This window comes from Euleptes europaea, chromosome 12, assembly GCF_029931775.1.
Source record: "Euleptes europaea isolate rEulEur1 chromosome 12, rEulEur1.hap1, whole genome shotgun sequence".
Lineage (NCBI taxonomy): Eukaryota > Metazoa > Chordata > Lepidosauria > Squamata > Sphaerodactylidae > Euleptes > Euleptes europaea.
Genome location: NC_079323.1, coordinates 60,928,908 through 60,950,904, shown reverse-complemented (window position 1 = coordinate 60,950,904; position 21,997 = coordinate 60,928,908). Strand labels below are relative to the sequence as shown.

The 21,997-nt window shown below is 40.0% G+C and overlaps 1 protein-coding gene across 1 annotated transcript in view; it reads right to left on the bottom strand.

Moving 5' to 3' along the window:
- The window catches only part of TTC3 (tetratricopeptide repeat domain 3), a 97,921-nt gene extending 76,146 nt beyond the window's left edge, over positions 1-21,775 (bottom strand). Inside the window, exons 1-13 of the mRNA XM_056858496.1 lie at positions 21,692-21,775; positions 20,760-20,805; positions 19,876-20,014; positions 18,816-18,903; positions 18,067-18,120; positions 16,742-16,862; positions 15,900-15,985; positions 13,305-13,399; positions 12,518-12,580; positions 7,591-7,645; positions 6,242-6,404; positions 6,098-6,146; positions 3,490-3,595 (exon numbers count right to left, since the gene is read on the bottom strand). Coding sequence (XP_056714474.1) covers positions 3,490-3,595; positions 6,098-6,146; positions 6,242-6,404; positions 7,591-7,645; positions 12,518-12,580; positions 13,305-13,399; positions 15,900-15,985; positions 16,742-16,862; positions 18,067-18,120; positions 18,816-18,903; positions 19,876-20,014; positions 20,760-20,805; positions 21,692-21,769 — 1,143 coding nt within the window. The 5' untranslated portion in view covers positions 21,770-21,775. The remainder of the gene's footprint in view (positions 1-3,489; positions 3,596-6,097; positions 6,147-6,241; positions 6,405-7,590; positions 7,646-12,517; positions 12,581-13,304; positions 13,400-15,899; positions 15,986-16,741; positions 16,863-18,066; positions 18,121-18,815; positions 18,904-19,875; positions 20,015-20,759; positions 20,806-21,691) is intronic.
- Positions 21,776-21,997: the final 222 nt, after the last annotated feature.

Here is a 21,997-nt window from a genome sequence, read left to right as displayed (position 1 = left end):
ATCAAATCCAGAGACTGGAGCCATAAAAAGACAAACCAGAAAAATGCCCCAGGTTTGCAAAAAAATCTGAAATCTAAAATAAAAATAAAATAAAAATTGGGGGTTAATCCCCCCAGCATTAAGAAATGAATGTCCTCAGTGACTGTTGCTAGGAAACCACATCAGTATTGCCAGACTTCAAGCCTTAGTTTCAGTCAGTAAAGGGAAAGGGGAGGAGGCAAGTCCTTTTCCAGGGCAGTTTTGGCCCACCAACAAGCACCAGCCAACTTGATAATACATGACTCACCCAAGACAAACTGCCTGCTACTGTTCAGCAGCAGTGACCCCACAAAAACCAGTGTTGTACAATAGTTAGAGCTTTAGACTAAATGCGGAAGACCCAGGTTCAAATCCCCACTCTGCCATGGAAGCTCACAGGGTGATCCTGAGCCACTTATACATTCTCAGTCTACCTTCCCTCACAGGGTTGTTGTCAGGACAAAATGGAGGAGAATTATATAAACCACTTTGGGTCCCCATTGTGGAGAAAGGTGGAGTATAAAAGAAGTAAAGAAATAATAAATATAGCTGAAGGGAGGAAGATAAAACATAGGTTGGTGGGTAGTGGTGGGTTCTCAGGGAAGGGAAAGAAAAAACAGTGGAGGAGGGGAAAATGGGATGAGAAAACATAATCTATGCATGAGGTTTTCTGCAGGGAGGAATAATCCATTTAGCCCCTTGCAAAATAATAGGCATTTCTCCATATATCTACTATACTGAGCCTCTCTATGATCCACAGGAGTGTAGCTGTGGAGGGCCTCCTTGTTTTAGAAACTGAACAATCTATGTCCGGGTTTATCACTGCATTCTATTCACCAGCAAGAATTGACTCTGCAAATATTTCTACAGCTTTAGCTGGGGAGTTAAAGTATGAATAATAGCCTCTTTCCTTCATTCTCTTTAGTATCCTGGATAGAGTAATAAGTTGCTTGCTAGTGAAATATCTGTACCCCTTCTATCCTTTACTTTTCCCTGGGAGAACTGTTGCCGCAAACTGAGAACTGCTTATACAACAGATTCAAATGATCTCTTAGATAGTTTATTTACGCCCTTAGCCAGATAAAACAAAATAAAAAAGGTAAAGGTCCCCTGTGCAAGCATCGGGTCATTCCTGACTCATGGGGCAATGTCACATCCCGATGTTTACTAGGCAGACTTTTTGTTTTGCGGGGTGGTTTGCCAGTGCCTTCCCCAGTCATCTTCCCTTTACCCCCAGCAAGCTGGGAACAAAATATATGGACTCAAATGATCTCTTGCTCCAGAACTCCTGTTCTAGTTCTACACGTATAGAGGATGCTCTTAATCTCTCCATTACTATGAACAGTTTTTTTAAAATAACATTTTTATTCCACCCTTCCCGGCTAAAGCCAGGCTCAGGTTGGCTAACTGCATAAAATTACAATTAAAATCATAAATACCATATGGATAATTAAAACCTTAAATAGTAACAAACAATAATGGAGCCATGATCACGGCTCTCAGATGGTGATATCATTTTTAGGATCAGAGAAAACTTGCATGCCCAGCATGGTTGAAGATCAAGGCTTGTAACAGACAGCCTAGCAAAGCTTAGGGCTTGAGTTATTTGGAAATTTGCCCTCAGCACCATCGGGAGTGGTGGTAAAGAGAGGCAAGTTGTTCCTCACCTCCCCTTACAGGAGAACTGAACATATATCTCCCCACAGGCAATTTTGCTTAGGGGGTTACCTCACTTTGTATTCCCAGCGATGTATTAAGAGTTTGAAAATGTAATAAAAAACATCGCTTTAAAAGGGTTTTTGGATACAACGGCTAATAAATGGTTGAAAGACGTCTTCACAGCTAAAGGGGCCAAACAAAGTGCAAACAGTATTTTTTATAACGTTTTCAAACTCTTAATACATCGCTGGGAATACAAGTGCAGTAACCCCCTATGTTAAATGGAAACAAAACAGCCAGCTCTAGTTCCCATTCAGCCTACCAATGGGCAGAGGGAGGGCTGCATATTTGCTACCCCTTTTCACCTATTTTGGGGTGTGTGTCCCTTCCCTTTGTATGCTGAAGGAAGAAAACCAGTTTTTCTGCATACCTTTCCTTTTCTTTGTGGGTGGACTCTTTGGGTGGCTTGCATAATCAGCATAGAAACTAGTGACTTTACTACTAAATGAAATCATTAGGAAGAATCTACTACACAAGGCAAGATTGTGATCCTTCAAATATATATACAAGCTGGTCTTCAAAAATATATGTTAAAAGGTGTAACACAGCTTCAACATCATTGAGAAAGCAAACCTAGGCTGCATTCAGAAATCACACTGATACCGTGTACACACCAGTGTGGTCAGAGTGTCAGACTAGGATCTGGGAAACCCAGATACAACAACACAAACTCCGCCATAGAAACTTGCTGGGTGACCCTGGCCCAGTCACACACTCTCAGCCTAACCTACCTTACAGAGTTGTTGAGAGGATAAAATTAATGAGAAAAATCAATGTGAGCCACTTTGGGTCCCCATTAGGCAGAATGGCGTGGCATAAAACAAAAATACATACTGTATTTTTTGCTCCATAACACGCACTTTTTTCCTCCTCAAAAGTGAGGGAAAATGTCTGTGCGTGTTATGGAGCGAATGTGCACACAGAGCCGGGGCTGGGCGCGCTGTAACGATGTGAGCCGGCTGTGCGCCCCGTTCCAGCGCACCCAGCCGGCTCTGTGCGCCCCGGGACGCACAGAGCTGGCTGGGCACGCTAGAACAGCCAGCCGGCTTTCCCCACCCACCTCCCAGCTGGGAGGCGGGCAGGGCGCACAGAGCGACTCGCGTCATTCCAGCGTGAGCCAGCTTTCCCCGCCCCGACGGCCAGCTGGGGGGGGGGCGTGTTATGGTCAGGTGTGTGCTATGGAGCGAAAAATACGGTAGTCTGACTAAATTCCAATTTAGTGTGATGTCCAAAAACCAGCCAATACACAAACTCTGGTAAGTAGAAGGGCAACAAACCAGGATTCTTGACCAGAGTTACAGCCCAGCTTGTGTATCTAGATTTGCAATAACTCTCATAATTCACTGTGTCTGAATGTAGGACTTAACCCCAGACTGTTTGATATCTTTGCTCTCAGGGCACAGAATCACTGTTTCAAAACATCAAAAAACCTTGCTGCTACTGCAGAAGTTAGTTCTCAAAGAAAGCAGGCAAACCAAGATTTCTGAGCACTCTGGTTAGTTTTGACCATATGCTGTACTAACTATGGTTAAAGTTCAATAATTCAAAGTTTAATTATGATTGACTGTAACGTCTGAACGGTGCTCTATTCTAAGTTTGCAGGATCAGGAAGTTACAGCAAGACCAGTGGGATGAATGGCCGAATGAGCAGCTGGCATTTAATAGTACTAACCACATTCATGTTCATTGATAAATATAAGAACACTGTCTTAAGCAGCACCGCAAATATACATTTTTTTAAAAGTCACTTACTTTTATATGTTTCTTCTGATTGAGGTGGTTGTGATTGTCAAACTGCATTTTCTTTTCATTAGATTTTTTTGATTGCTGGTAACTGACTGAAGCAGATTCTGAAGAACTAAGCAAATTTAAGTAACAGCATAAGCTAAAGTTTTAAACTCAATCAAACCATGTATCCCTAAAACATTACTCAAAATAATAATTGTTTAAAGCAACCGGAAGGATTTAGAATGTCATTCATGTAATTTTTTTTTACTAATAAAATGAGCAACACCCTAGCACAATATCTGAAGAGACATTTTCTATAACATTTAAATTATGGCTAATCTCTGTCAACAAATAAAGTATATACAGTATGAAACACTAACCATTTTACGAGACACTGAGTATTCTTCAAATATGGCAAGAACACAGCAAGAAAGCATCTGATCTCTTAGTGGACTCAGACCAAACTAAGAACTCCAAACTAGTGTTGTGCTGATACCATTAGAATGACTAATGTGCCACAATTTTTTTGTCTTTGTTCTTGCAGATAATCACAACCACTTCCTGTCACATTGTGAGTGACTGTCACAATGCAAAAAGTCAACTGCCCTAAGAATTTCCTTTAAGTGAACAGGCTACTCCTCACTTTCTCTTCTGGCCTTAAATTTTATTGCAACTGAAAAAGCTTCCTAGTTGTTTACTAGCAAGATAATATAGTCCCATTCCATTCGTGCAGGTTATAGAATGCTGTTCAGAGCTGCACTGTGAAAGCTGCCCTCAAAACTGTTCTCCCCAAAGCTTATGAAGAAAGTAATTCTGCGTACTGGGCTTTAAAATGCAGCTGATTTCCACAATAAGTGGGGGAGGGGAGGGGTTCTGAAGGCAGCACTCACAATTAGTCCTTGCTTCCTTCTTTAGAAGTAGAAGAGCTACAGCTTTGAGGGAACTTTCAGAATTCCGTTTCCCCCTTTCTCCCCCCAACGGGCAGAAGCAAAAGAAGAAGCCACCAGGGGCAAATACTAGTACTGCACCCCATTGCCCAGCATAGCAGACCACTACTACACTACTCTCACACACTATGATACTGGCCCTGCATTAAACAAGGGCTAGATTGTGAGGAATGGAAAGGATTCTCTCTTCATTTTTGCAAGTAGAGAAAATATTCAAATTTAGAAGCCCTGACAGAGCAGTACTCTGAAAGACACTTCTAGGGCTTTTTTATTTCCATTAAAGCAGTGCTTTCTCTTTCTTCCTACAAAAAAACAAAGGACTGGCCCCCACCCTCTGGGCTGCAGCACTCTAACACAGGAACAGCATCAGTGAGAATGTAGGTATGCATGTGAGAGAAACATATTACTAGTGTGGTGTACAATGGAGTCAAGTACTAATATTTGTTCCCCCTCACAGTTCCCTCCCCGTTGGGGGAGGAAAAGGTACCTCCCCAAAGAAGTTAATACCCTCATGAAATTTTATCTGCAGGGCTGTTTTAGAGATTGACGAAATTAGAAGTCAGAAATATGACCTTACATGCATTACTCTTGCCTGTTTGAACTACAGATTAGGGAACAAAGGACAACCAAATAATCTTGTTGATTTTCACGGACGGATTTCTTGAAAATGCTGTAGTGGCCAGCGTGACATTACCAAAAATCATTTCACAATTAAATTGGGTTTTACTGGTACCATGTTTATGTACAACTAAAAACTTATACTCAGTAAGATATTTTTATATTACATGACCCTCAAAACGACAAGTTTCAAATTAAGAAAGCAGACACTCTATTGCTATCAGAATCACATATGCATATAAATCTCCAACTGATACTGTACAACCCTAAATGTGAGTCTGATCTCATTTTAAAATCGAAAAACACATATATAACTGAGAAACACATATATAACTAGAAATCAAGACTTTTCTGCACATTTAAAGCAAAGAAAAATGGGTTACGTCAAATGATGCTATTTCAAACATAAGAAACTTCCCCTGCCCACAGAACGGAGTCACTGGATACAAACCCACTGTCACAAGTATACTTAGAGTTCACTAATAGATACAAACTACACATCAGTACCCATAAAACCAAAGTACTTAAAGTTCAAATATATAAAAACTGCACTGGCTCACATTCATTCCTTGTTATCCTTTCCTTTTGCCACCTACTACTCCCTCCCCACAACTGATGCTCTAAGTTGACAATCTATCTCTTTGCTTACACTGTAAAGCATCATGTACATAGGCTGTACTATACAAACTACAGTAGGGTACAGCTTACAAATGACACTACAACTGCAACCCTAAGCAGAATTACATTGAAGTCAATGGACTTAAGTGTGTAACTCTACTTCGGGTTGCACTGTAGATCATTCAAGTGATAGGATTCCCCCTCAATAATATTTGTTTAGGACAATGACCATAAAATTCAAAAACGCAGAGTTTCTACACCCCATCCTGTGTTCTAAGTACCCTACGCACATTTGAAAAACGCTAATAGCAAGAGATATTTCAATATTTCGCCCATTTGTACCATAATTTTATTGGGGGAAACCTGCAAAATAGAATATTACTTTAAGTACTGGAATATTTACATTTTTATATACACTAATTTATAAAGTAATCTGAAACTAAACTTACTTTTTCTGAAATATTGTTCTCTTTATTCTGTGTTTATATTGCTTCACACCTGGAAAATTAAAACACGAATCTCAACTCACTGAATAAACATTGTAATACAAAGTATTTTACTGTATAGAGAGGCATTCTAAGAGGAAAGGTTACCTCTGATTTCCTCCATTGGCTTTTTTAATTTCTCATGTTGCTGAGTAAGATCCTTAATTCCTTCAGGACTATTGCTGCACAGTTCTTGACCTCTTTCATTGGCTTCCAGTGCTTTTCTGTGTTCTCCCAAAAGTGACAGTGCATCACAGTATCGGTAGTGTCCCTACAAGTGATAGACAAAATGCTTATTAACAGCCCCAAACCAGGAAACTTTGTTAACATTTTACAATTTGCTGAACAAATTTATTTTCCCCATATGATAGTTTGTGTTGTGGAAAATCACTTCAAATAGGAATGTACCGTATTTTTCGCTCCATAAGACGCACTTTTTTCCTCCTCAGAAGTGCGGGGAAATGTCTGTGCGTCTTATGGAGTGAATGTGTGTCCCAAGACGGACCCTAGCCCGGTCCACCCGGGGCAGGAGCCAAGCAGCCCGGACGGCCCGCAGAAGCCGGGGAAGACCAACCGGCTGGGCGCGCAGTAACGACGAGAGCAGGCGTTCCCCCCCGAAGCCAGCTGGGAGACGGGCGGGGCCACACAGAGCTGGATGGGCGCGCCGGAATGACGCGAGCAGGCGTTCCCCACCCCGATGGCCAGCTGGGAGGCGGGCGGGGCCGTACAGAGCCGGCTGGGCACGCCGTAACAACAGAGCGGAGGCCGAGGAGGAGAGCGGTCAGGAGTCCTCTAGCTGACATCAGTCAGAGTGAGAGACCCCGGCTTCCACGGAGGAGGAGAGCGACTCAGATTTTTTCTTGTTTTCCTCCTCTAAAAACTAGGTGCGTCTATGGTCAGGTGCGTGTTATGGAGCGAAAAATATGGTAATTTTCAAGGTCCTCATTCAAGACTCTTCTTGTATACATGTCTTTTCTTTTTAAACTGTGTGTGTATATTACAGGCACACATGGATAAAATATCAGTTAATCCACAGCTACTTCAAACATGTTTCATTTGGTACACAATATGAATCCAGTATGTATTCATTCAAATTCTAAGTAGACATAGGAGACTATGCTCTAAACCACAAATTTTGAAAACATCTTTTAAACAACAGGACATCCTTTTCCCTTCCTCCACAGTCACACAGAAGAATTTACCCAGTGTGACCACAACTATGGCAATGCTTTCTCATTAGCAACATTAGCTCAATAATGGAAGTTTACCGGCTTTCTGTTTAGAGAATGGTTAATTTTTTTGTGACGTTTACAGTGCAATGCTAAGAAGACTTACTAACTTCTAAACCCTCTCTCTTCAATGCACTTAGAAGTGATGCAACCCTGCATAGGTCTGCACTGTTAATGTTTTCAGACTTGCTACAGCAAAAGTGGATTTACAAAATAAACGCAACTAACCTTTGGCCAGCTGGGCTTCAAAATAATAGACCTTTTCCCATCACCCAAGGCTTTTCTAAAAACAGAAACAGTTATCATTTTTTAAAAAAGATTTCATTCTAATCCAAGCAACTAAGTAAAATCTATCTTTAAAAGGGGTAGTTTTCAATTCATCATACATTTCCATTCCTAGGTGTAAACTAAGAGCTATCTTCACATACAGGGCAGGGACACTGCCTATTCTAGATGGAAGGCAAGAGTTATGTTCACTGGGGAGGAGGAAGATCCCTTGCCTCCCAGATGTATCATGGCAAAGATAAACCGCCACATCACCACTGAAAATCAAGGAGGGTGGGAAACAGTTCAACAACAAAATAGAACTTATTTAGGAAGACCCTCTGCAGAGAAATGCCTACCTCTTCCACATGTTTTTGTGGGTTGGATCACAGAATTCCTTTCAGCTAAACATGGTGCCTCTTCCACCAGAAGAAGGCTATTAACTAATGCTGTTGTAGGCTCTAATATTATTGGATCTATCAGCAGCCTTCGATGTGGTCAATCATGATCTTCTAGACCACTGTCTCACCGACATTGGGATCCAGAGCTTAGCCCTTCAATGTTTGAGCTCTTTTCTCCATGGTCGGGGACAGAGAGTGACGCTAGGGGAAGAGGTGTTGCAGCGGCGTCCTTTGGTGTGTGGGGTGTCGCAAGGTGCAATCCTCTCCCCTATGTTATTTAACATCTACATGCGTCCTCTTGCCCAGCTTGTCCGGAGTTTCGGGTTGGGATGTCATCAGTACGCTGATGACACACAGCTTTATCTGTTGACGGCCAGCCATCCAGACGCTGCCCCACAGACACTGGCCAGGTGCTTGGATGCCGTGACTGGGTGGTTGAGGCAAAGCCGGCTGAAGTTAAATCCATCAAAGACGGAGGTCCTGTGGCTCAGCCGGGGCGGCCTTGGGGAGGGGTGCCGAGTCCCGGCTCTTGACGGCATGCCGCTAACACCTGTGCCCGCTGTTAGGAGCCTGGGTGTGACCTTGGATGCCTCCTTATCTATGGAGGCCCAAGTCACAGCTGCGGCCCAGTCGGCTTTTTTCCATCTCTGCCGGGCCCGGCAGTTGGTGCCTTACCTCTCCCACCCAAACTTAGCTGGAGTGATTCATGCGACTGTCACCTACTGCAACTCGCTCTACGTAGGGCTGCCCTTGAGACTGACTCGAAAACTCCAGCTGGTACAAAATGCCGCAGCAGGGTGCTTACTGGGTCCTCGTCGCGGGCTCATATCACGCCAGTGCTTAAACAGCTGCACTGGTTCCAGATGGAATATCGGGTCAAATTCAAGGTGCTGGTTATTACCTTTAAAGCTTTACACGGTCTGGGACCTTCGTATCTGTGGGACTGCCTCTCCTGGTTTGTTCCCCAGAGGACTCTTCGTTCAGCTAATAACAATCTTTTGGTGGTTTCTGGCCCGAGGAGTGTCTGGCTGGCCTTGACCAGGGCCAGGGCTTTCTCTGCTCTGGCCCCTGCCTGGTGGAATAGCCCCGGTAGCGAGACCAAGGCCCTGCAGGAACTCAAAGAGTTCCGCAAAGCCTGTAAAACAGAGCTATTCTGCCAGGCTTATGGTTGAGGCCAGCTACGGTTCCTATATATAAAGACTGGCCTCCCTAACCTTCCCATTGTGGTTAACACCTTTTATTCCATCTGGTGCCTTCCATCTGCTCGCCTAGCTGGGTTGTTGTATTGTGACTCGTTTGTTAGAGGCGCCTAGGTAAATTAGTATAATGATTATGATTTTATAGGGCTATTTTAAAATGTTTTAATGCTTTTATTGATTAATATGACTTTTATATTCTGTAAGCCGCTCTGAGCCTGGCTTTGGCCGGGAAGAGCGGGGTAACAAATGGAAATAATAAATAAATTCAAAACACTAAACCAGATTAGGGTAGACAAGAGGACAATTTGCCCAGAAAACAGTACCATTTGTTGTCAGACTTTCCCTTCCCACTCAAGTTGAACACATAGCAATTTTCAAAGCTGGGATACAGCAAAGCAACAATATCCCTCAAAGTGGGCCTGTACCGCAAAGTGTACTTTTGAAGTACTCATCTCCAAAATCCTTCCTCTATAACAAAGCATCCTGCCTAATATACAGCCATGTAACATTAAACTGCTTCTTGCAGAGATGGCTATTTAAAATAAAAAGCCTAGTCTCGTTCATGAGCCCTATGAGGATGGAATCACATGTACTACAACTTATGTCACTTTCTTTCTCCATAGAGTGGCAAGCAGCTCAGGCATAAGATCAGTAGAACCAATCCCCACATGCTGTGAAACAATGAATTTTAGTATACATGGATCAGCGGACAGAAGGTACTACTTCATCCTTAATAAGACACCTAACTCAATATTGGTATATAAGGCTCCCATGACCGAATCAGGCAATCTATTGGCCAGGTTGCTTTGGCCAACTTTTCCATTTTTCTTCCTAAGGCCCAACATGGCCCATTCACACCTTTTAAACAGTCTTTAAAATGTCAGCATGTGAGTACAGGCAGCCCCCCCGGACTCAAGCCCCCTTCCAGCTCTCTCTTGTCTTGGTGCTATTTTCATCCTTGTTACATTATCAAACTACTAGCTAGCCCCAGGCCACAACAGCCTCATAAGCCTCATAAATTTGCCCATAGCCACATCTTCCCACCAGTGAGTATCTCTTATCCGAAAAAACCCGAAATCCAAAACACTTCTAGTCCCAAGGATTTCAGATAAGGGAAACTCAACCTGTATATTCAATTCTCCATGTCTGGACCCTGCCTGCACAGAGAACAAAAATGTGCATTCTGTTCTCGTTTCTTCCTTTGCTTACAGGAATCCCTGGTTGCCTTACAAAGGTAGAATGAAAGTGCACTGCCCCAAATGGTTCTACACAAGGCTCTCTTTTTACAGGCTGAGGACTAGTCTGATTGTTTCTTCAGCTCCAGGAGAATAGGTGACCTTTGCCAACACTAAGTTCTGTTTAAGATGGCAGGGTGTAGTGATCCCCTTTCTTTCTCTCCCTCCCCTCAAAGAGACTATGGCAGACCTCACTTTCAAATATCTTATCCTGCCCAATATTCTTTCTTCAATGCATAGTAATAAGATATTTGTCTAGGGGCAGCATCCCATGCTGATTCAAATGGGGGTTGCATCACAGTCCCATAAGGCTCATGCATGAGGTTTGTACTAGTCTGGTAAAAATTTTGACTTTCTTAAACAGCAGTCATTCTATCACAAACTGACTTTTGAAATTTCCTTCAATTTTAAACTGGTTAATGGATTGAATTTCTTGAAGGCAGAGGAATCCTATATATTGTGTATTTTGACTGAGATCACATGTTAAAATTAACATGCACCAAATATAATGGCTAGACACCTCCTTAGGATTCAGAGTTTTCACAAATCATTTTTCCCCAAAAAGGAAATACTTCTGGAAGCCAAAATGGTTACTTACAAAAAGTTTTATTGTATGTACTAATCCTTCCAACTAAATCTCTAAAATGATCACTTTTCTGTCACAAGTCTTCCTTCATGTTGTAAGAAAATACACCTTGGCCTTTCCTTTATTGCAGAAAGCAGGTACAAAATACACCATATACAACTGTATGCAATAGTAGAATAAATACCCTCAAATGTATATAGTACCTTTTATTTATTTACTAAATATGTTGACCACCTTTCAATTACAGCAGGCCTCCAAGTGGTTCACAGTATGATTTCAAAAACTATTGACAAAGTCAGAGAACTTAGAACAATCTACCCCTTTTTAAAATCCAACCACCCTTTCCCTTTTTTCTCTCTTTTACAATAAACCTTTATATATAGACTATTTTTGACTTCACTTAGTACAATCTATTTCTCTGGGATATTTTTCTTAATCTCTTCCCCATGTGCTAGGCTGCACGAGTGCTACCAGATTGGTTATGAGTTATTTTGTTACTGCTCTAGAGCTGCACTGGAAGACTACCTTCTCAGTCAGTAAGTCTAGATGTTCTCAGGATGTTCTGAGTGGTGGCAGCTGATTACCAGAGCACTTTCCAAAGAATCCTTGATCTAAGGGAGTTTTCTAACAAGGAAAGGAACTATTTCCCCCCTTTCTACCGGCATGGCTGTGCTAGCGGTGGAGACTGGTGCAGCTCCGCGGCTCCCAGGTGCCAGCGTTTGCCCCCTTGCCGACGCAGATGCCGATGCCGGCTCCTATGGAGCTTCGCCCCCCTTTCAAGATTGCAGTTAGTCTTGACTGCCTTTAACCACATAGATTAATAACTATCACAAAGAATCAAGAGAGTTAGGCTTTGAGGACTGAAATTTAACAGAATATAACAGGCCTCCTACAATCCTAAACAGCATCAGCAGACAGCTCTTCATGGACACAATGGTGTCAGAAAAGTATTTGGTCTTTGCTGTGTTCATCAGCACAGAGTAGGCTTTCCAAGGCACTGTGGCCTGTATTTTGTCAAACTCAGCTCATGTTTTCATTGACAGTCATATGAATCATCATCCCATTTCAGAGCTTCCCAACCCGCTGTAAGCCATAGGGCAAATTAGCCTTCAGCATGTGTTAAGAGGACACTCAACAGCTATTGCATTAACGGCATACTAGGCCTCGCAAATCCAGAGGCCTACCAGATCTCCTGTACAATTGACAGCCATGTCAGCAAGAAATTCTCCAAGCGCTGTCTGGAAAACACTGGATCCAAACTGGTTTTCCATCTCTGAGGGCACGAGGATTCACTAACTTCACACTTCCATTCTTAATAAAAGAAAATACATCTATACAACAGTATACATATGCAAATCAAAGGTTATATTTGTTTTGGACTTCTTAATATAGCTGAGTTTTAAAAAGCACATTTTGCATTTATTCAGGTAATTTCAGATCTTGGGATGCTAAAAGGGGAAATGTACTTACTTATACTGTCCCGTTCGGAGAAAACAAAGGGCTCGGTTGCCATAAAGAAGGTGATTCTCAGGCCTTAGAAAGTAAATGGCAGTTTATAAAGTGTAAGAAATATGAAAATGTTAAACTATGAAAAATGTATTTTACATTTTTTCCAAATTTTATAATTTGATATATTTAAGTTAATGTCCAAGTTAACATTATGCCCTAATTTGTACACCAGACACATGGCTACCAAAATGGCTCCAGCTCTGACAGATTGCTTTTCTACTGCCCTGTATCTGTGCTGAGAGGGAAGTCTTTTTAAAAGCACAGAAGAGGCTGACAAAAATAAGAAAAGGAACCCACCCCTTGGCTTTTTAATATGCAGGAAGTTTGGGTTTAAACACTGAATAAATACATCTTGCATAGACACAACAGTCCATGTTGGGTTATTCAAAATTATAGAATCTTTAGGCTTCCTAATGCGGCTTAAAAATTGTAACCGGAAAACTCTGGTCTTAATTCAATGTGGCTAGAACGGTACCATTAGAAAATGCTACTAATTAAACAATTGTCAAGAACTGCCAACTAAAAGCAAATAGGTAATTTTAGGAGAAGCCCTGTCACTATTTAAAGAACACTGAGATTCCATGAAACCCTGCAGCTCCTTAGAACATTGTATATGCCCTACATCAGAATTGTATTCTTCATAATGTTCTCAAAGTCTTCTCTCTCAGGAAACTAATTTCTTTTTTGAACAAGAGAGTTTTAATATTAAATTAATGCACATTAATCAACTTGTGAATTTAACTCTTACCAAAGTTCTATAGCTTTTGTATAGGAGGCGATAGCAATTTCAAAGTTCTCTTCAGCAAATTCTTCATTTCCTCTCTTTTTCATATCATTACTTTTCTGTAATGAAACACGTGAAAAATTAAAATTAACACCAACTCTTCATGTTCTTTTTTTACATTTAAAAAGTCAAAAGTAAGGTGGACTAGAGATGTGAAGGCCTAGGAAAAGAAATTTAAAAATTCAGGGGAAAGTCCCCCCATCCCCGAAGAACTCCCCAGTCCTACTTTCTTAAATGAAAAAATTGGAAACTTGGGGTAGCACTGAAAAAAACTCCTATAAAATATTTTCTCTTTGAATGAGTATAATGCTTTTAAGACAAGGTTTATTTTCCACTAAAAATGTTTAATACGAAAAGTACTAAGGACTTGTTTAATTTTTCCAGTAGAAAAATTGGGAATTTTGGGTGAACCCTGAAAAACTCTTAATGATTTTTTTCCCTTTTTGAATAAGTCAAATGGAAGGCAGAGTTTCACTCAAAATGTGTAGTATAAAATGTTTCTGTAAGACAACATATAACATTACAAATTGGTAATTATTATGTCTATTGTAGACACATATAACATTTTCAAAAATCTTCGTTTAAAATGTAAATAATGTTGGAAACTGTCTTCAGCTTTCTCTCTCTCCCACCCCGGCAGCCTCTACCTAGGAAAACTGTGGCACAGTTGTGTGGTGTCAGCCACTGGGCAAAGTCCACTTCATAGCAGGGAACCCACAAGGACTTGTGGGGTGGTAAATCACTTCCCCCTGTATCCCCTTCCCCACACTATTTCCTCTTTCCCTCCTCATAGCAACTCCCATATCCCTTCTCCTTTCCCTGCCTCATTCTCTCCTCCTGATCCATTCACCAACTAATCTTTTAGCTGCCTCTCATCTTCACCTATATTTATTTATTTATACCTACACTTTCTCCAATAGACCAAAGCAGCTTACATTGGTCTCCTCTCCTCCTTTTTATCTGCACAACAACCCTGAGAGGTAGGTTAGGCTGAAAGTATGTGACTGACCCAAAATCACCCAGTGAGCTTCCACAGCAAGATGGGGATTTGAACCTAGGTCCCTCAGCCCCTACTCTTAAGATCTAACTTCTACACTAGTTTTCATAGGGTGGGCATGCAGCCAGGCCTAGGTGAGTCTTGCAAGCCAGGTGGTATGATGTCATTCAGAGGTTGCTGCCAAACCTATGTTTACCAACCTCCTCTCACTGCCCCAGTTCTCGAGTCTAGCATCTTCCCCAGAATAGGCGTAATGATGGCAATGAGTCTGGTTCCTACCCTTTGGGCATTTGTGAAGACGCCGCGCTGGCTTCTGGTTCTCAGTTGTCTTATTTGGACCGCTTCGCGTTCCCATCAAATAAAGACCTCCCTCCCCAACACTTAAAACTTATCCCCATACGTGGGTTGTGCCTAGGCATGCCAGCCTCCAGGTGGGACCTGAAGATCTCCCAGAACTCAACTCCAGATGATAGAGATATGTCTCCCTAGAGCAAATGGCTGTTTTAGAGGGTAGACTTTAAGGGGTCTCCCCTCCCCAAACCCTGCCCTCCTCAGACTCCACAACATCTCCAGGAATTTCCCAACCTGCTGCTGGTAACCCTAGTTACATCTGGCCCCAAGGTGCCCTCCATCAAAGGCCAAAATAGACTTAGAAAGGGCCCTACCACCTCCCCCTCGCTTTTACTGACAGAACCAAGTCTTGGAATGCTGTGGTTGCTTAGCAACAGCCATTGAGGGAAGCAGTTGCTTAAAGCTACCAGTGCTTCTTTTATATTTTTTAATATTTTACATTTTTCTGCAAACCTGAGGCCCTTTTCAGATTTGTAGAAAGATCTGCTCCAGTCACCAGATTTAAGTATCCAAAGATTGGGCCGACTTTGCTATTATAATACAAGACATGTTAAATGATAATACATGTAAATGATAATTACATTGTTAGATGCTGGTAGTTGTGACTTTATAAGAGTATTTCTGGCCAAACAATACATTTTATTTTGTTCACCACATAATTTTTCCCCTATCTTTCAGATTGCAAAACCTATGATAAATATGCTATGGTAGCATACAGCTCAACAGTATACTTGTAATTTTTCTTACAGAAAACAAAAGAATTTATAATTATATATCCCAAATATATACCCCAAACACCAAAAAGTACAACTGTAAATACAAAGTTATAAATGATACATTTGTATGTTGTTAAATCAATAACAGTAGTTTAGGTTTAATAAGTATGTATTGCATATATTTTAATTTCTGCCTAAATTTCTATTTTTGTTTATTTTTCGCCTGCAGCTCCAAAATTTTCAGCAATTTTACATCTCTAAGATGGACACATAAAAAAATAGCACATTTGCAGTCGATCCTCTGGATTTAAACATTCAATGTTTCAATGCTATGAATACTCTTGTCCTAATCCATCTAAGTATATGAAGGGAACTCTTTTGCACTAATTCTAATCTGTTCAGCAGAGAGAACCACGTAAAGGAAAAGGGTGCTCCTACATTGCAACTTAACCAGTAACATTTTTACAAGATTAAAATAAAAAGTCTTAGTCTTGCCTTTATACAACTTTCACAGTGATGAGATTCAAATTCTTCTACTAAATTGTAATCCTCCAATACAACTTTGCTTATATAATGTTTGTCTGCAAAGAGAAGCAAAGCAAAATTAAGGCAACAGGTTGACCACTGAGACTGCACCGGTTCTCAAATTTTAGCAACCTGAGGACCTCCGTTCTGACTAAAAATTTTGCACAGACCCCCAAGCCCCCCCCTCTTGCTAGCACCCAGTCAACCCAATTACAAAGTACTCTTCCCTTCCCTCTTTACATTAGCAAGATTGGCATGAGAAGGGTTCACCTGCTATCTTTTTAAAAGCCTTGTGAACACCCTGTAGTACTTCACAGATCCTAGCCTAAACCACGGGGCTGGATAGAGATCAGTAAGCACTAGACAGCTGTGAGAAATGGTACTACCTGACAGACTGCCATTACTGAATTCAGACGTCACAACAAAGTACAATTAATACAAATGGTGGTAAACAAACAAGCTATAATCCCTAGTTTGAAATGCTGGTTTGTGCCAACCATGGTTTGTTGGATTGTGTACACCTGGGGAAAAAATGCTACATTTACTGACTTGATCTCACTACAATTTAGTCTAAAGGAAGATTAAATATTTATTAACAGTAGGCAGGATATTAGCTAACAAGGGAAGTGGTAGAGTATCAAAACAGACACATGCAAAAACGGTTCCTTCAATAAAAGTTACATGATCTATATACAAATCAATTTAAATTGAGGTCAGAACAATAAAACATAACAGTTACCCATACAGAAGGTTAGAAAGGGATAGGAATAGTCATTTTCCCACAAACTATCCTTCATTTTATATGTACTTACATTCAGCAAAAAAGGCTTCTAGAAAAGGCCAGCAATAATTTCCAAGAGTTTCTAGTTTCTGCAAAATCCCAATATCTGCATATTTCAACCATTCAAAGGCATCAGCAATGTTAAAGAGCCTCTATTTCAAGTGAAGAAAGGAAGCCAGTGTCACTTTAACTATATGAAAAGTTATTAAGTAGAGCACTTAAAAATGAAACAAGCACACAGAAATACTGCCACATGCATTGCTTTTAAGGAATGCCCCCACTTGTAAGGTGCCTGCACTGATATATGTAGTACTTCTTTGGTATACTTCATATTTGTATTCTTTCATACAAGGAAAACAAAATGCTTGACAGCTAACATCACCCTCTCTTAAGAAAGACATTAATTAATCATCCCTTTCAAGAGATCATACCATAAAAGACAGAACATTATTACAACAGTATTTATAGGAACTTGTTTAATTTTCACCTTCTGATTGCCACTTGAATGCACTGTTCGTCTTTACAGCAATTCTTTATGCTGACAGATTGTTTTTCATACTGATACATTATATGGTCTAATTCCCGAATATCCAAGAACAGCCATAGCCCAACAGTATTTATTTTCTGCAATTAATTTCTCTGATTTTCAATGATAACCTGAGTGACTTCTTGATAACAGAAACTGCAATAATATTTTTTCAGACTATTTATACTGTGTGTGTTAAGTGCTGTCAAGTCGTTTCCGACTCACGGCAACCCTTTGAATCAATGTCCTCCAAAGTGTCCTATCCTTAACAGCCTTGCTCAGATCTTGCAATTTGAGGGCCGTGGCTTCCTTTATAGAGTCAATCCATATCTTGTTGGATCTTCCTCTTTTCCTATTTATACTACTACTATAGTAATTATGATTAAGTAGAAGAACTTCATATGTGGAAATCTGATTGTTTTGGTGGGCTTCGTATTCAATTTTGTGAAAAGAATGACATGCATGGAAACATTCCATTAGACACAATTCTAAATCAACAGTACACTATGTCTTGAGAAAGTGAAGAGACCCCTAAGAAAATGCAGAATTTTCAATCCTATGCGTGAAAAGACTGCCAAAACCCCTACCGTGTCTGGGTGATTGTTAACCAATACAGCCACTGGATTGTTAAGCTTTGTTTAAAACCAATGGCTTTCAGTTGGCTCCCATGATCTACATAGATTTTCATATAATTCTGGATAACTATGCCTTAACAGGAAAAAAAACCCTCCAAGCTGCTATGCATGCTGGGCATCTAAAACACTTTGGGTGGATATTCTGACAATCAAAAAGTATTTTAAGTGTTTGAATACAGTTGAAAACAAACTTACACTGTCTATTTCATTTCCAATTTTCAATAAGCCCTTGATGAAATGTGGGACATCCTGTTAAGGAGGACACAAAAAAAAAGACTTAACACAATTTTCTATACTAAGAACATAAGCAGAGCCTGCTGAATCAAACCAATGGTCCATCTAGTCCAGAATACTGTTTTATGCAACAACCAACCAGTTTTCCCGGAGGGTCAAAAAAAACAGGGTTTAGAGGCCAAGGCTCTCACCTGATGATGCCTCCTGCCATTGGTACTGAAAGGTTTCTTGCCTCTGTACATGAAGGTTCCCTTTACTCACCATGGCTAGTAGCCATTGATTGACCTGTCCTCCATGAATCTAACCCCCTTTTAAGCCATCTATTCTCATGGCCATTACTACATCCACTGGCAGAAAATCCGTTTAACTACTCATTAAGTAAAGAAGTATTTCCTTTTGTCTGTCCTCAACCTATTTCCCAACAACTTAACTGGTGGCCCCAAATTCTAGTATTACGGAAGAGGAAGAAAATGTTCCCTCTAATCCACTTTCTCCACCCCATTCATAATTTTATAAACATTCTGCTAAAATGGTTCGTTATAAATCATGCAATGTCTGGAACAATTGTGAATGCCAAGCAAATAAAACTTCAGTGCTGTATATCAGATTTTTTTTTTAAAAGCTGTTATTTTTTTAAAAAATTCTCTAACCAATTAATATTTATGTTGTTTCACAAGAACTAAAATTTCAGATAAATAGTAGCAGCTTACTGCGAATCTTTTGGCCAGATCAGTAACATCTTCTAAAGTCTCCATTTCACTCAAGCTCTCCAAAGTTAGCTCACAGAAGTGAGTTTCGCTGAAATATAAATATATTTCCATTAACTGCCATTCCCTAACACACAAAAACAAGAAGGCAGTGCTCAAAAATATGGTCTTTAAGCAGCTAATTCTGAACAAGAACCACTCAGTTCAGATTTTGTTATTTGTATCTGCAACCTGGCTTTAAAGTACGTGGAAACTGCAGACATTCTCAATTTATTTAAATAATACACTAAACATCAATAATCAACTCAAGCACTGCAGTTGGTGCTCCCACAATAATTTAACATGCCAATTTGTAACCATGACCCAGTTACAAAAGTTACTGTTAACTTTCCTACCATTTTTATATACCTGATGTTCTAAAATGTAAACAACTTTGTTTTGATATTTTTCTGGAGGCTGGATTGTGTGACTTCAAATACATTTAGTGTCTTAAACTGCTGTTTTTTATCTATCTGTCTAGTACTACTCATATAGCTATAGCCTTAAACAGAAAAAAGGAATAAAATAATGCCTTACTATTATTCTTCTGGTATTTAATTATTGTCCCTATAAATTTTGCCATGGACAAAGTAACAGAATCATTTATATCCAATAACAGGTACATCACCTGTGCCCTCATACCACCAGATGCCTTGTGGGACATTTCAATATTTTTAAATCAAGGAGTAATTAAACTGGCCCTCAGCTTATTAAATATAGGACACTCCATGATAACATGCTTGATAGTTTCAACTTTGTCAGGTGAGCATCTACATTTCCTATTTGAGTATGGCACTTTTTTATATCTGCCCTCCAATACGGCTGAAGGAAGGGCATTCATTCTTGCCCAAGTAAAAGCTCTTCTGAGCTTTGGTATTGTCAGCCGATAGAAATACTTTGGCAGTTGCATCCTATTGCAAGTTTCTTTGAGAGAATGCTTAAAAAATGGGAAATAACTTTTAAATAAATACCTGTGTATAGAGTGTAAAGTAGAAGCTAAAAGAATGCAAAAATAACTGCTTACCTGAGATCTCCATTAAATTTCTCATTGAGGTTACGTCTACGTTCAAATAAAAATGGCCAAAAGGTATATATTTTAATCACATCACAGTATCTGTGAAGCTCATACACTGGTTTATTACACCATATTGTCCAGATATCATCTGAAGAAAAAAGAAGGATGTGTATGGGTAATGAGACACAAGGCTCTAATAACTAGAGGCTATGTTTTAACCTTCACAACCATGTTGTTGTCTTTCTTGAAGAATCACTCTTGTTATATAATTATAGTGGTTTGATCATGTCCAGTTAAGGTAGGTCTGGATAAAATCTACTTAGTTTGAGATTTATACAAAAGTACTTTCTTCAATGACTACATAAACCTGACACTTTCAGTAGTGGTTAAAATGTTAGACTAGGAACTGGATGACCTTGGGCCTATTACACACTCAGCCTAGCTGACCTCACAAGGTTTTTGTGAAGATAAAATGGAGAATAAGAACTATATAAACCATTCTGTGTACTCATCTGGAAGAAAGGTGGGGTACAAACAAAGAAAATAAACTCCCACTGTCAGAGATTTGGGGTTGGAAGTTGTAATATTAACATCCTGAACAGAAGTGCAAGATGGTCTAGGCCTTGCGTGTTGGCCAGCACCTGTGGGAGTTTGGAAGGGACAAAAACATTTGAATCGGTGCTGGGGCACCAACACCAGATCCTATGTTACTCTGTCAGTACACAGAGTAGCAAAGCACAGAATTTGGATATTAAGTAAACTAAAATGTGCCTTAGAAATTGGTTTATCAAGGCTTGATAAGTTATCCTCATTCCACCCCCACACTTCAATTCCATAAAGGAAACTACAAAGAAATATTTTCTTTTACTACCTTGCATTGCCAGTTTATGTACCTGGTTTGTATTTCTTTGAAGAACACTTTTCAAATTTCTCACAAGCCTACAAAATAACACAGATTTATAGTTACCACTGTAGACGCAAACAATGAGAACAAAATTTTAGATCTGTTCACTTTTAGGTAACAATGAATTATCTGATACAATAGTTGGTTTTGCACATTACTCTCAGAATATGAATTCCCTCAGATTAGTATAAAAATACTAATACCCAAAGTGTTGTTTTCTTGCTGAAGAACACCCACCTACCAACCAGTTTCTCACTGCAAGCTAAAAGGATGGCCTGTACTCTGAAAAGCCTGTTTGTCTTCAAACAAAGCTGAACCTGCTGTTTACTGCAACATGAGGACTTACAGTGCAACAACACCTTTTTGGGAGTAAGCCCCATTAATGGACCTGAGTGGATTCTGAGTAGACCTGTGTAGGATTGCTGTGCTCCTTTACTACTTAGCAGCAATAAAATTAATCAACTTATTTGCTTAGTCATGACAGAAAACAGACTGGGACTAAGTATTTGAAGTACATAAAAGAAACTGAAGAGAAAGAACAGAAAGCTGAACTAATTAACAGGAAGAACAGGATCTGCCACTAAAGGATTTCCGCCAGAAGGTATGGGCATATCACAGGAAAGTTTTCTAATACCTACTAATGTCTCCATTTTTCTGGTTTAGAAAACACAGGACAACACAGGACAGCATTACCAATAGTGCTGCAATGTAAACCTCAGCTGTCTGTGCTCAGAACTAACCCAACATTCATTTTCTTGCCACAACTTAGGAAAGGGGTTGACTGTGGCCCCAAACATGCAATACCTTTGTTATACAAATAAAAAATGTGTACATTGCAAACAGGAAATATAAAATGCATAGCTAGTTAATAAGTTTCATCAGGGAGCAAGAAAATCAGACATTATCTTTTGAATCTCTTACCAGTGCACAACATGGTTTAACGAAAGTACCATATAACATGATATCATTGATTTGTGCTTCAAATGTATAACTCTCCATGCTGCATGATCCTAAAAAGAAAACAGAAAAAAACAAAGAAATATTGCAAGAGCAGAGGCCACCATAACCCAACCTGCCAAAAGGTTTTACGTTTTGCATACATGACATTCATTCCATGTATATTTTCTCTTGGTTCTTTGGCTGTACTGGCTGCACTGAGGACCCGCTCCCCATTTTTGTTTGTGGTCTCTTGGAGTCATTATGGCAGGCTGGAAATTCATAATTACA